Source organism: Pristis pectinata, chromosome 4 (assembly GCF_009764475.1).
Source record: "Pristis pectinata isolate sPriPec2 chromosome 4, sPriPec2.1.pri, whole genome shotgun sequence".
NCBI classification, from domain to species: domain Eukaryota; kingdom Metazoa; phylum Chordata; class Chondrichthyes; order Rhinopristiformes; family Pristidae; genus Pristis; species Pristis pectinata.
Window position 1 is genome coordinate 59,534,556 of NC_067408.1, and position 14,667 is coordinate 59,549,222.

Here is a 14,667-nt window from a genome sequence, read left to right on the forward strand (position 1 = left end):
TGTTTATTAGATGAAGCCTTTTAAAGATTCCTCTTTATTTGCAGGTTGTAAAGCTTTCAGAAATCATGTCATTGGCAAAGGAGGTCCAAGTGGATGTCCATTTCCAGCTGCCAGTTTGAGATGCTTATTAAATAAATAAATTCCTGTGGTGTTTCACAAAATTTTGTTTAAATCCCTTGTGTCTTTGTGAAGGGACCCCTCTTAGCCAAGTTTCAATATTGTACACATAAGGTTGACTTATAGCACAATGTTGTTAGGCATTTTGTTTTGTTTGGCATGCTGTGCAGACAGGGGTAAGTCTTTAAATGATTACCTATGTTATTTAAAGTTTGCATGCACATTCAGTTTCACTCCAAACTTCAGCGCTGATATAGAACATGGAAAACCTGCAGCACAATACAGGCCCTTCGGCCCACATAGTTGTGCCGAACATGTCCCTACCTTAGAAATTACTAGGCTTACCCATAGCCCTCTATTTCTCTAAGCTCCATGTACCGATCCAAGAGTCTCCTAAAAGACCTTATTGTATCCGCCTCCACCACCATTGCCAGCAGCTCATTCCACGCACTCACCACTCTCTGAGTAAAAAACTTACCCCTGACATCTCCTCTATACCTACTCCCCAGCACCTTAAACCTATGTCCTCTTGTGGCCACCAATTCAGCCCTGGGAAAAAGTCTCTGACTATCCACACGATCAATGCTTCTCATCATGTTGTACACCTCTATCAGGTCACCTTTCATCCTCTATCGCTCCAAGGAAAAAAGGCCAAGTTCACTCAACCTATTTTCATAAGGCGAGCTCCCCAATCCAGGCAACATCCTTGTAAGTCTCCTCTGCATCCTTTCTATGACTTCCACATCCTTCCTGTAGTGAGGCAACCAGAACTGAGCACAGTACTCCAAGTGGGGTCTGACTGGGTCCTGGATAGCTGCAACATTACCTCTCGGCTCCTAAATTCAATTCCACGATTGATGAATTCCACAATTCCACCGTATGCCTTCTTAACCACAGAGTCAACCTATGCAGCTGCTTTGAGCATCCTATGGACTTGGACCCCAACATCCCTCTGATCCTCCACACTGCCAAGAGTCTTACCATTAATACCGTATTCTGCCATCATATTTCACCTACCAAAATGAACCACTTCACACTTACCTGAGTTGATCTCCATCTGCCACTTCTCAGCCCAGTTTTGCATCCTATCTATGTCCCGCTGTAACCTCTGAAAGCCCTCCACACTATCCACAACACCTCCAACCTTTGTGTCATCAGCAAACTTACTAACCCATCCCTCCACTTCCTCATCCAGGTCGTTTATAAAAATCACAAAGAGTAAGGGTCCCAGAACAGATCCCTGAGGTACACCACTGGTCACCAACCTCCATGCAGAATACAACCTTTCAACAACTACTCTTTGCCTTCTGTGGACCAGCCAGTTCTGGATCCACATTGCAATGTCCCCTTGGATTCCATGCCTCCTTACTTTCTCAATAAGCCTTGCATGGGGTACCTTATCAAATGCCTTGCTGAAATCCATTTACACTACATCTACTGCTCTCCCTTCATCCATGTGTTTAGTCACATGCTCAAAAAATTCAATCAGGCTCGTAAGGCAGGACCTGCCCTTGACAAAGCCATGCTGACTATTCCTAATCATATTATACCTCTCCAAATGTTCATAAATCCTGCTTCTCAGGATCTTCTCCATCAACTTATCAACCAGTGAAGTAAGACTCCCTGGTCTATAATTTCCTGGGCTATCTCTACTCCCTTTCTTGAATAAAGGAACAGCATCCACAACCAGCCAATCCTCCCGAACCTCTCCCGTCCCCATTGATGATGCAAAGATCATCGCTAGAGGCTCAGCAATCTCCTTCCTTGCCTCCCACAGTAGCCTGGGATACATCTCAGCTGGCCCCGGTGACTTATCCAACTCGATGCTTTCCAAAAGCTCCAGGACATCCTCTTTCTTAATATCTACATACTCAAGCTTTTCAGTCTGCTGCAAGTCATCACTACAATCACCAAGATCCTTTTCCATGGTGAATACTGAAGACTTCATTAAATACCGCTGCTATTTCCTCCGGATCCATACACACTTTCCCACTGTTACACTTGGTAGGTCCTATTCTTTCATGTCTTATCCTCTTGCTCTTCACATACTTGTAGAATGCCTTGGCAAGTAGGGTTAAGGAAAACTCCAAGGCATTTTTCACTTATGTGAAGAGCAGAAGGATGATGAGAGTAAAGGTAGGACCGATTAGAGGCAAAGGTGGGAAGATGTGCCCGGAAGCTGTTGAAGTGGGTGAGGTTCTCAATGAATGCTTCTCTTCAGTATTCACCAAGGAGAGGGGCCTTGATGATGCTGAGGACAGTGTTGGTAAGGTTAATGTTCTAGAGCATGTAGATATCAAGAAAGAGGATGTGTTGGAGCTGTTAGAAAATATTAGGACAGATAAATCCCCAGGACCTGATGGAATATTCCCCAGGCTGCTCCGCGAGGCAAGGGAGGAGATTGCTGAACCGTTGGCTAGGATCTTTGAGTCCTCGTTGTCCACGGAAATGGTACCAGAGGATTGGAGGGTGGCAAATGTTGTCCCCTTATTCAAAAAAGGTAATAGGCATAGTCCAGGGAATAAATAGACCAGTGAGCCTTATGTCTGTGGTGGGCAAGCTGTTGGAAAGGATTCTTAGAGATAGGATCTATGGGCATTTAGAGAATCATACTCTGATCAGGGACAGCCAGCATGGCTTTGTGAAGGGCAGATCATGTCTCACAAGCTTGATAGGGTTCTTCGAGGAGGTGACCAGGCAGATTGATGAGGGTAGTGCAGTAGATGTGGTCTACATGGATTTTAGTAAGGCATTTGACAAGGTTCCACATGGTAGACTTCTTCAGAAGGTCAGAGGGCTTGGGATCCAGGGAGACTTAGCGGAGCGGATTCAGAATTGGCTTGCCTGTCGAAAGCAAAGGGTTGTGGTGGAGGGAGTGCATTCAGATTGGAGGGCTGTGGCTAGCGGTGTCCCACAAGGATCGGTTCTGGGACCTCTGCTTTTCGTGATTTTTATTAATGACTTGGATGAGGGGGTAGGATGCAGAGCTGGGCTGACAAGTGGCAGATGGAGTTCAATCCAGAGAAGTGTGATGTGATATACTATGGAATGACAAACTCCAAGGTGGAGTACAAGTTAATGGCAGGATTCTGGGTAGTGTGGAGGAACAGAGGGATCTGGGGGTTCATATCCACAGGTCCCTGAAAGTTGCCTCACAGGTGGATAGGGTAGTTAAGAAAGCTTATGGGATGTTAGCAGTCATAAGCCATGGGATCGATTTTAAGAGCCGCAAGGTAATGATGCAGCTCTACAAAACTCTGGTTAGACCACACTTGGAGTACTGTGTCCAGTTCTGGTCGCCTCATTATAGGAAGGATGTGGAAGCGTTGGAAAGGGTGCAGAGGAAATTTACCAGGATGCGGCCTGGTTTAGAGAGTATGCATTATGAGGAGAAGCTAAGGGAGCTCGGGCTTTACTCTTTGGAGAGAAGGAGGATGAGAACACAAGATCACAAGACAAAGGAGCAGAAGTAGGCCATTTGGCCCATCAAGTCTGCTCCATGAGCCAAGGAAAAGAAAAAAAGAAAGGGAAAAAAAAATGAAATAAAAACTATTCCTTGCTAGCCCCAATTTCTGGCCTTATCCCCATATCCCTTGATACCTTGACTAATTAGATACCTATCTATCTCCTCCTTAAATGCCTCCAATGATCGGGCCTCCACTGCTGTATGTGGCAAAGAATTCCATAATTTCACTACCCTCTGGCTAAAGAAATTTCTCCTCATCTCTGTTTTAAACATGTACCCTCTAATTCTAAGATTGCCCTTTGGTCCTGGACTCACCCACCAAGGGAAACAGCTTGACCACATCTACTCTGTCCAGTCCTTTCAACATTCTAAATGTTTCTATGAGGTCCCCTCTCATTCTTCTGTACTCCAGTGAGTACAGTCCAAGAGCCGACAAACACTCATCATATGTAAGCCCTTTCATTCCGGGAATCATCCTCGTAAATCTCCTCTGAACCCTTTCTAACATCAGCACATCCTTCCTAAGATATGGGGCCCAAAACTGCACACAGTATTCCAAATGAGGCCTCACTAGTGCCCCGTAGAGCCTCATCATGAGGAGACATGATAGAGGTGTACAAAATATTAAAAGGAATAGATAGAGTAGACAACCAGTGCCTCTTTCCCAGGGCACCAATGCTCAATGCAAGAGGGTATGGCTTTAAAGTAATGGGTTGGAAGTTCAAGGGAGATATCAGAGGAAGGTTTTTTACCCAGAGAGTGGTTGGGGCATGGAATGCACTGCCTGGGGTGGTAGTGCAGGCAGGTACATTGGTCAGATTCAAGAGATTGCTAGATAAGCATATGGAGGATTTTAAAATAGGGGTTATGTGGGAGGAAGGGTTTAGATAGTCTTAGGCGAGGCTTAAAGGTCGGCACAACATTATGGGCCGAAGGGCCTGTATTGTGCTGTACTGTGCTATGGTTCTATGGTTTTCCTTAATCCTGCCCGCCAAGGCCTTCTCATGGCCCCTTCTGGCTCTCCTAATTTCCTTCTTAAACTCCTTCCTTTTAGCCTTATAATCTTCCAGATCTCTAACATTACCTAGCTCTCTGAACTTTTTGTAAGCTTTTCTTTTCTTGACTAGATTTATTACAGCCTTTGTACACCACGGTTCCTGTTCAGCTGGTTGATGCTGAAACATAACTGCATCACCAAGTCTGAAATGATCCATGCTTTCCATAACCTGCCATCCAACTCAGTAACCTGTGCTTACTGTTTAAAACCTCACTAACTATGCACATGTACTCATAACAAACACAATTTTTCTTTGGAGGCATTTTATGGAAGCCATTTGAACAGTCAAGCCTTGAGTCTTTACATATTCTTCCTCTGCAAAGCACCAAAATTAATGAACTTTGCTAACATCCTCCTGGACAATTTTTATTAATCAATGATTCATCCATTATTTGGTGATGAAGTGGAAAAATGATCCTTTCTGCAAAAGAGGTTGGTGTTCAACTATGTTGCTGCTGTATTTTTTGACTCAATAAAACAAAATTACTGATATTTGGGAAAAAATGCTTGAAATGTACCCTTGTGTATATTGGAAGATACTTCTGCAATATGATGTTTAAGCCTCGTGGGCTAGAGTTGGAGTATTTATTTGAATATGCATTATCAAACCAGTTATTGCATTCAATAAAGTAGTTCACTTCTGCAAAAACATGCTTGATAACCAAGTTTTTCGATGCAAATTGTTGACATTCAGTACCCATGAATGCATGTTTCTGTTTTGTGGCCAGTCTAATTACCACATTGCCATGTTTCCTTCTGCATGAGGTTTGTGAAGTATAGTTTGTACACCCCAGAAACTGCAGTATATTCTATAGTTTAATTGTCAGTGTCCTTCACAGTCCATATCTTAGCTTATCTAGAATTATTACCTGTACCATTTTCTAAGCTCTGATCACTCACTCCCTGTCCACACCAACTTTTGTCAGTGTCTGGTTACCCAATGCCTCAAAATGTAAAAAAAAAATCCTTCTGCAGTTGGCCATCACAATCCCTCAAGTGTTCGCTGTACTTAAAATGCAGAAATAGAGATTTGGTTGAGACGAAACTGTTCAGATTTTGTACTACTTAAGAAATAGAACCAGGAGCAGTTCACTTAGTCTCTCACACCAGCTCTGACATTCGCTAGGGCCATGGCTGATCTTTTACCTCAGCATCACTTTTCTGTGTGGGCTGCATTTCCCTTGATAGATTTTCAGACATTAAAGGAATCAGTCTCTAAGACAAGATCCCTGAAGGTGGCAGTGCAGGTAGATAATGTGGTTAAGAAGGCATGTGAAATACTGGTCTTCATTAGGTGGGGCATTGAATACAAGAGCAGGGATGCTGTGTGTGCAATTCCAGTCACCACACGATAGGATGGATGTGATAATGCTGCACAAGGTGCAGAGGAGATTCACTGGGATGTTGCCTGTGCTGGAGTGTTTCAGTTATCTGGAGAGGCCAGGTCTGTTTTTCCTGGAGCAGAGGAGATTAAGAGGGGACATGACTGAGGCATATAAAATTATAAGGGGTAATAGGGTAGACTGCATGAAACTTTTCCCCTTATCAATGGTGAATAAAGCTAGCGGACATAGATTTAGAGTAAAGGGGAAGAGATTTAGAGGGGATCTGAGGGGGACCTTCTTCACCCAGAGAGTAGTGAGTACCTGAAATGCACTGCCGGAGAGAGTAGTGGAAGCAGAGTCACTGACAACATTTAAGAAGTGTCTCGACAAGCACTTGAATCGCGTAGGCATAGAAGGTTACGGAGCAAGTGTTAGAAAATGACAACTTTTGTACTTAAATCTTCTTATGATAAAGGCCAACATAACATTTACCTTGCTAATCACTTGCTGTATCTGGATGTTACCCTCCAGTTATTTGTGTACAAGGACAACTAGGCTATATAAATGTCTTCTGTGTAGAAGATGGGCACAGACATCTTCCAGGGCTGTCAGCTGGTGCTTCTGGCAGAAGGTTCCCATGGAGGACTCTTTAAGGACTGGAGTCCAGTCTCTGAATACTTACAATGCCAGCAGCGTAGTCTGCCTGCTCCTCTATTCTGAAAGGGAAGTCTTTGAGTATGGAGTTTGGGTGACCTCCTTAATGACTGTGAGAACATCCCCTAGCAGCAGTCCAGCAATGTCTGAATCTGTATTTCAGCTCACAGGAAGTCACATGTCAGTGAGGCTGTCTTGCTGACATGCAGCCTACGTAGACTTTGTTCTGCAGAGAAATCTTGCTCTGAGCATAGGAGTGAACTCTGGATTACAAGCCTGGCATCCCTGGCATCCATATCACCAGCAACCTCACCTGGTCCCTCCACACTGATGCGGTGATCAAGAAAGCACATTAGAGTATGTGCTTTTCTTAGGCATCTGAGAAGATTCGGTTTGTCCACAAGGATTCTCGTGAACTTCTACAGATGCGCTCTAGAAAGTTTCCTGATGGGTTCCATCTCAGCCTGGTATGGCAACTGCTTTGCTCTGTACTGACAGAACCTGCAGAGAGTGGTAAACACTGCCCAGTCCATCACAGGCTCGTCACTTCCTTCCAACCAGTCCATCTCCACAGTGCATTGCATCAGGAAAACTAACAATATCGTCAAGAACGCCTGCCACCTTGGCCATTCCCTATTCTCTCTTCTACCTTCAGGGAACTTACATACAGGAACTTGAAAGCCTGGACAATCAGACTTAAGAACAGCTTCTTCCCCACTGCAATCAGACTTCTGAACCGATTACCTCTTTCAAATCCCCATATCTCATAAAGATGATGATGGCTTCTGTGTGGTCAGACAGTCAACTTCCCAGAAAAAAAATCATAGAAATTGATGTGTCTTCGGTGGGGGAGGTTGAGGTCAAAAGTACTCTTTCCTTCAGACTCAATGCTCGCCCACCTTCAGTAACACTCCCACAAAGCCAAATAGTTGTTCACATTAACTTACAAACCTTGGAGACACAAGAGACTGCAGATTCTGGAATCTGGAGCAACACACAAAAAGTTGGAGGTACTCAGCGGGTCAGGCAGCACCTTTGGAGCAAAATGGATAGTCGACATTTTGGGTCGACACCCTTCATTTTCATCATCCAACTTACAAACTTTTATCTCGGAAAAATCCTAGAGATTGTCTTTGAAAACACATTCCATGATTTATATATTATTTATAAGTTCTAATAGTAAGAAAAGAGGAAAATAAAGGGAAGTAAACATTTTCATTGTAAGTTTCATAATTTCACAAGAACTCTAGAGTATCAATTTACTCTCTTAGACAATTGTAAATATATATGCAACACCTCTCCAGGGAAGAGAGTTATCTCAACTGGATGGTTACTTAGTAATGAATAGATGAGTGACTAAATACAATTTTGGGAGAAGGTAAGTTGAGAAAACTGGAGGAATGTTTTAAATAATATAAATAAACAATTCCAACCAAATAAATGTGTGTACTTTGCAAAGGAATGTTTAATTTGGAACACACTGGATATTTAAAATCCATGATGAGTTTCTGGAACTGATAAGGGATTTGAAAATGATTTAGAGTCACCAAGTTGTAAAGCACAGAACCAGGCCCTTCAGCTCACCAGGTCTATGCTGACCTTTTTGCCTGTCTATACTAATCGCATTTGCCCACATTAGGACTGTAACCTTCAATACCTTGCCTATTAAAGCCTGTCTAAATGAATATTAAATGCAGTGATTGTATCTGATTCCACCATTTCCTCTGTCAGGCCCTGGGGATTTACCCACCTTGATATGCACCAATATCTTTAACACTTTCTCCGACCTGACAGACATTTTCCAGATATCAGCGTACCTCTCCCCCAACTCTTCATCCTCTATTTCCTTCTCCTTGATGAATACCAGCGAAAAGTATTCAGTCAGGACCCCACTCAGACCCCCATGCTTCACGCATAGATTTCCCTTTTGGTCCTGTAAGGAACTCGCTCTTTCCTTAGCTACCCTCTTGCTTTTAATATATTTATCAAAGGTTTTGGGATTCTCCTTAATCCTGCTTGGCAAGATGATTTCATGTCCACTTTTTGCCCTCCTAATTTCTTTCTTACATTCCTAAAAGCCCTGAAAGCCTCAAAGGGCTCACTCGAAACCAATTGCCTATACCTGACATACACTTCCTTCCTACTTCTGATCAAAGCTTCAATTTCCTTTGTTAACCAAAGTTCCCTAATCTTAGCATTCTTGCTGCTTTCTCTTAAAGGGACATGCTGACTCTGAACTCTTATTATCTCATCTTTGAATGTCTCCCACTGATTGGACATTTTTCCCACTAGAAGCTTCTCCCAATCTACTCTCACTGTTGAAATCAGCCCTCTCCCAATTTAAGACCTTAAACTCTAGTTCTTACATTATCCTTTTCCATGACTACATTGATATTTACTGAACTATGGTCAATGTTTCCAAAGGGTTCCACCATCCTCATTCCCTAAGGTCAAGTACAGCTCCTTCCCTAGTTGGATTTGACAAACTGCTTTAAACTATCCCTTTTAAATGTATTTTATAAACTCCACTCCATCTAAGCCCCTTGCATTAGGGCAATCCCAGTCAATACTGGAAAAGTTAAAAGTCCCCACTCCAGCTCTCTATTCTTTTGTGATCTGTTACATTGAACAGTACAGCACGGGAACAGGCCCTTCAGACCACAATGTCTGTGCTGTTTCTGATGTCAATTTAAACTTCACATCCGCTTTCACATGGTTTATATCCCCCCATTCCCTGTCTGTTCATGTGTCTTTCTAAATGCTTCTTATGTTGCCATCATATCTGTTTCCACCTTCACCCCTGGCAGTCCATTCCAGGTACCTATCACTCTCTGTGTAAAAAAAATTGCCCCATAAAATTTCCTTTAATTTTCTCCCTTCCCACATTTAGTCTATGCCCCTATGCCCTCTAGTATTTAACATTTCTACCCTGGGAAAAAGACTCTGATTGTCTACCCTATCTATGCCTTCCATAACTTTGATCGGGTCTCTCCTCAGCCTCCGACACTCCAGAGGAAACAACCCAAGTTTGTCCACCCTCTCCTTATAGCTGATACTCTAATCCAGGCAACATTCTGGTGAACCTCTTCTCCAGAGCCTCCACACCCTTCCTGTAGTGGGGTGACCAGAACTGCATGCAATACTTCAAATGTGACCTAATCAAAGTTTTATACAGCTATAACCTGACTTCCTGACTCTTACATCCAACACCCCAACCGATGAAGACATCTCGTCAGGAGGAGGGCTCTTGGAGGTTGCTTTCCCTGCTTCCTGTTTTCCAACCAGCATTGTGATTCCCTGGGCAGATCAGTTTCCTCTGTTGGGAATTATCTGGGGATTGTTTGAAGTTGAAATTTCTCATTGGCCTCAAATGTTGCTCTCAGAGTCGGGGGGGTGGGGAGTGGGATGGAAGTGGGAACAACCATGCTTGTTCCATATTAACATGAGATGTTTAGTATCCCACAGGGAAATTGCTGAGGTGTTAGATCAGCATTTTCTTGATGGAGTTATCCCCTTTTCTGGTTTGCTTTTCCAGTGGAAGGTGATGCCGCTGCCTTTGTTCCTTGAACTGGCCATCTCCTGTCTCTTGTGCTAATGTCAGATCACCTGGACTCTGAGCTATGATAGCAGGGAGGAGTTGAGTCCATCACTGTTGTGATTGTCCATGAGGGTCCTGATATTCTGTGGACATGTGGAAGTTCTCTTCTCAACCCCTTCCCCCTCCCCATCCTTCTCCAGGCCTCTGCTCCCCTGCTCTCCCCCCAGCTGCCACCACTCTCTCTCGGCCACGACACCTCCACTGGACAGCTGCTATATTCAAGGTCACTCCATGGCCTATAATTGTCCTCCCACCTCCATCGCAGCAGCTACACCAGCTGAGACCTGCAGTCTGGTGCAGTCTTACCCTACTGAACTTCCCCCAGAAAACCTGAAGAACTTTGGCCACCCACCCAGGACCACGGGGTCAGCTGTGGCAGCTTAGACTACCAACTGGCCAATGGGTGTCCTGCACCTAGAGTACCAACTGGCCAATAGGTGCCCAGCACCCAGAGTACCAAGTGGCCGATGGGTGCACAGCAACCAGAGGACTGACCAGCAAATGGGTGCCCAATACTTAGTCTACCAACTAGTTATTAGGTGCCCAGCAACCAGAGTACAACAAGCCATTGAGTTTCCAGCACCGAGAATACCAGCAGGTTATTGGGTGTGGTCACCCAGAATACCAGCAAGTCAATGGGTGTGGTCATACAGAAAACCAGCAGGTCAATGGTGTGGTCACACAGAAAACCAGTAAATCAATGGGCGTGGTCATGCAGAGTACCAGCAGGTCAATGGGTGTGGTCACACAGAAAACTAGCAGGTCAATGGGTGTGGTCACCCAGAATGCCAGCAGGTCAATGGGCATGGCCATACAGAATACCAGCAGGTCAATGGGTGTGGTGAAACAGAAAACCAGCAGGTCATTGGGTGTGGCCATACAGAATACCAGCAGGTCAATGGGTGTGATCACGCAGAATACTAGCAGGTTGATGGGTATGGTCACATGGAGACCTAGCAGGTCGATATGCCCTGCCACATGTTTTGTCAACAGATATGGCAGTTCATCCTGCAGGAGCTATTGGAATACCTGACAAGGTTGGTTGGTTGTACTTGAGACACAGTCCCAGAACTGAAGTGTTGCAGTATTGCTGAGAGAACCAGGGATGTATAAACTGTGAGGGCAGAGTGACAGGGAGAGGGAGAGTTGAACGTGTATCTGACCCTCCTGTTATAGTAGAGCTAGAATATCCATAATGTTGTGGGGAAATAGGCTCCAGTTAATCAAAATTTACAGGGGTATCTTGATCAGCTGGTTAAGTGGGCCGAGGAATCGCATATGGCTTTTAATCCAGATAAGTGTGAGCTGTTGCACTTTGGGAAGTCAAACCATGATATACAGTGAATGGTAGGGCCCTGGGGAGAGGTGTGAACAGAGGAACCTAGGAGTACAAATACAGAGTTTGCTGAAAGCGACATCACAGGTAGATGGTGGTAAAGAAGGTGTATGGCATGCTGGCCTTCATCAGTCAGGGCATTGAGTATAAGAGATGGGATGTTACATTGCAGTTGTTCAAGACAGAGAGACTGCACTTGGAATATTGTGTACAGTTTTGGTTGCCCTGTTATAGGAAAGACATCATTAAATTGGAAAGAATGCAGAGAAGATTTATGAGGATGGTGCCAGGACTTGAGGGCTTGAATTATAGGGAGAGATTGGGCAGGCTCGGACTTTATTCTTTGGAGTGTCAGAGATTGAGGGGTGACCTTAGAGAGGCGTATAAAATCATGAGGGGCATAGCTAGTGTGAATACACTCAGTCTTTTTCCCAAGGAAAGGGAATTAAAAACTAGAGAGCCTTGGTTTAAGGTGAGAGAGGAAAGATTTAAAAGGGATCTGAGGGGCAATTTCTCCATGCAGAGGGTGGTGTGTATATGGAATGAGCTGTCAGAGGAAGTGGTTGAGACAGGTACAATAATAATATTTAAAAGATATTTGGACAAGAACACAGATAGGAGGGGTTTAGAGGGATTTGGGTCAAATGCAGGCAAATGGGACGAAGTTGGTGGGCACCTTGGTCTGCATGGATGAGTTGGGCTGAAGGACCTGTTTCCGTGCTGTATTATTCTATGACTCTTTGTCTCTCTTGAGCCAGTTGTTGAAATAAAGCCCTCAGAAAGATCAACTCAGTTTTGCTACAAACAAAGCAACCACATTGAGCTGTGTGAAGAGAAAGCAGCTTCACTAAGTCCCATTGTGACTGCGTCGTCCTCTGAAACATATTTTCCACTTGAAACTTTATTGGTGTAATTAAGTATGACTTTCTGAATTAAAAACTGACACAGATACCATTCAGGAGAGGGAAAGAGCTGATCATTTTGTTCAGGTCAGTGTGGGAAGGAAATACCAAACAGCTACTGACCAACAGGGAAACAGCAATAGCTTATGGCACTGGGGTTTTACGTCTCAGCCACAGAGGCACTGCAGTAAGGGTTGGGTGACCTGGTCAGTCAGTGGAAGTCATGCCTCAATGCAATGACCCAGGGATAGGGTACAGAGTAGATGTAGGGTTCAGCGAAGAATGAAAGGGAAACCGGCATATTAAGATTACTGTAATCACGCAACCTCAAGGAAACATATTTCCTCAATCACCACAGAATAAGGAATTCTGGTTTCCTTCATCATTTACCAAAACTCCCCAGTCAGGACTTCCGCAGATCAGCAGTAGTGTGGTGGGAGACACCATCCCACAGAGCAGGAAACACCTCTTGATTGAACGAGGTTCTGCTGATGTTCATTCAGGGGTCAAGAATGTGGTCTTAATCCTTCAAAGAGGTCAAAGAAACAAAGAAATTAAGTTAACAGAAGTATTTTCTTACAAGCAGAAGTGAAATTGCATGACTTTGCTTCTGGCCAATCCCGTGGTAATGACGTGTGGGAGTCCTGGAGAAAAGGGAAGAGTGGGGCTGAACTCTGCCAGATCAGCAAGGGACAAAGTGCTCTGACGAGAGGGAATCAATGCTAAGGCTTGTGGTGTGAGGCAAGGTTCTGCTGCACAGTGGGAACGAGCAGTGATTGCCTCTCATTGAGCAAAGATGTCCCAGTGCCCTAAAGGAGGAGCTGTGATCCACCACAAGGTGGTGGATGGCAAACATCGCTACAGGATTCAAGAAGTCCTACACTGCAAGGGCACACATTCCCCATTCAGGTAAATCATCTGCTAAATCATTAGAAGTGTAAAGCAAAGGATCAGGGACAATTTGCGATTTCTTCTAAGTAAATGTTAAAAGTAATGTCTTAATTGGTAATTGGTCTACTATTGTCACATGTACCAAGGTAAAGTGAAAAGATTTTGTTTGTGTGCCCTCTAGACAGATCATTCCATACATAAGTACATCAAGGTAGTACGAAAGGAAAACAGAATGCAGAATATTGTGTTACAGTCACAGAGGAGATAGAAGCTATCCTTGACCCTCGTGGTTTGTGCTTTCAAGCTTTTGTATCTTCTGCCCGATGGGAGGGGGTAGAAGAGATTATTCTATAGTTGTATACTTGCTTTTAAAATATTAGATGATTTAAAGATAGAGAAATACTCATTCCACATGAACTGGCTAAACTGGGCACGACACCCTTGATTAAAACTTCCCATTGTACAGTGTACACGGTCATTGTAAATCTCCACTCAGTGCCATTCTGCAGCCTTCCTGTTCAATGACTCACAGCCTGGGTCAGCCACAGGAAGCAGTGCTTTAACAGTGTTACCATGGACAGACCTGAACTATTTAGAGAAGTCACCTCACGTCCTTCCAAAGTTCAGCAGCACTCAAAAGTCCTGGGGAGGGCAGGGTTAGGAATTAAACTTGTTACCCGGGGTGCTTCAATGGAGATCGGCTCAGGGAGCGGAGAGTCTGAAGGGAGGCAGAGGGCAGAGATGTGTGACAGAGTTCCAGCCGCTGCTGCTGGTTCGATCGCCGTCACTCAATGTCTCAGTCTCTCAATCATTCCAACAGCACCAGCTGATGTCGGCCAGACATTGTAGTCTTCAGCTCTCCTGCAGTAGGGAGTCCTTAGAGCTCTCTGCTTGGGGAGAGGGGATGGTTTCCTCAAGCAGAGGCCCCAGGGCACCTGGATTTGCTTGCACTGTGGTTCAGGGAGTGCCCATGTGTGGTGTCTCTGGCCCACTTTGTGCAACCTGCCCCTGCATGGGTCACTCCCTCCCTGCACAGAACGGAAGGCTTTGTGGCAGCACCATATTCCCAGGCAGAATGCCACACTGTGCCAACTGGGGCTTCCACTGGGGCAGCTAGCACTGGGCCCAGATGGGATTGCTGATAGGGAAAGGGCAGGCCTGGGGAGGGGTCCCTTCAGTGCAGGCTGGAGCTGCAGGAATCAACCAAAGACCCCCAGCAAACTATCAAGGCCACGGAAGGATTCAGGATGAGGTGCAGTGCATGGGCACTTTTCCTGAGTAAAGTTGGGACCCTTAAAACCAGGTCTTGTTTAATGAGGCA

At 44.7% G+C, this 14,667-nt stretch overlaps 2 protein-coding genes across 2 annotated transcripts in view; both read left to right on the forward strand.

Annotated features, from left to right (window-relative positions):
- Positions 1–1,321, forward strand: part of LOC127569519 (succinate--CoA ligase [ADP-forming] subunit beta, mitochondrial-like) — an 83,229-nt gene extending 81,908 nt beyond the window's left edge. Inside the window, exon 11 of the mRNA XM_052014242.1 lies at positions 45–1,321. Coding sequence (XP_051870202.1) covers positions 45–119 — 75 coding nt within the window. The 3' untranslated portion in view covers positions 120–1,321. The remainder of the gene's footprint in view (positions 1–44) is intronic.
- An 11,851-nt stretch (positions 1,322–13,172) lies between these two features.
- The window catches only part of LOC127569811 (uncharacterized), a 40,162-nt gene continuing 38,667 nt past the window's right edge, over positions 13,173–14,667 (forward strand). The window contains exon 1 of the mRNA XM_052014734.1: positions 13,173–13,364. Within this exon, the coding sequence (XP_051870694.1) occupies positions 13,252–13,364 (113 nt within the window). The 5' untranslated portion in view covers positions 13,173–13,251. The remainder of the gene's footprint in view (positions 13,365–14,667) is intronic.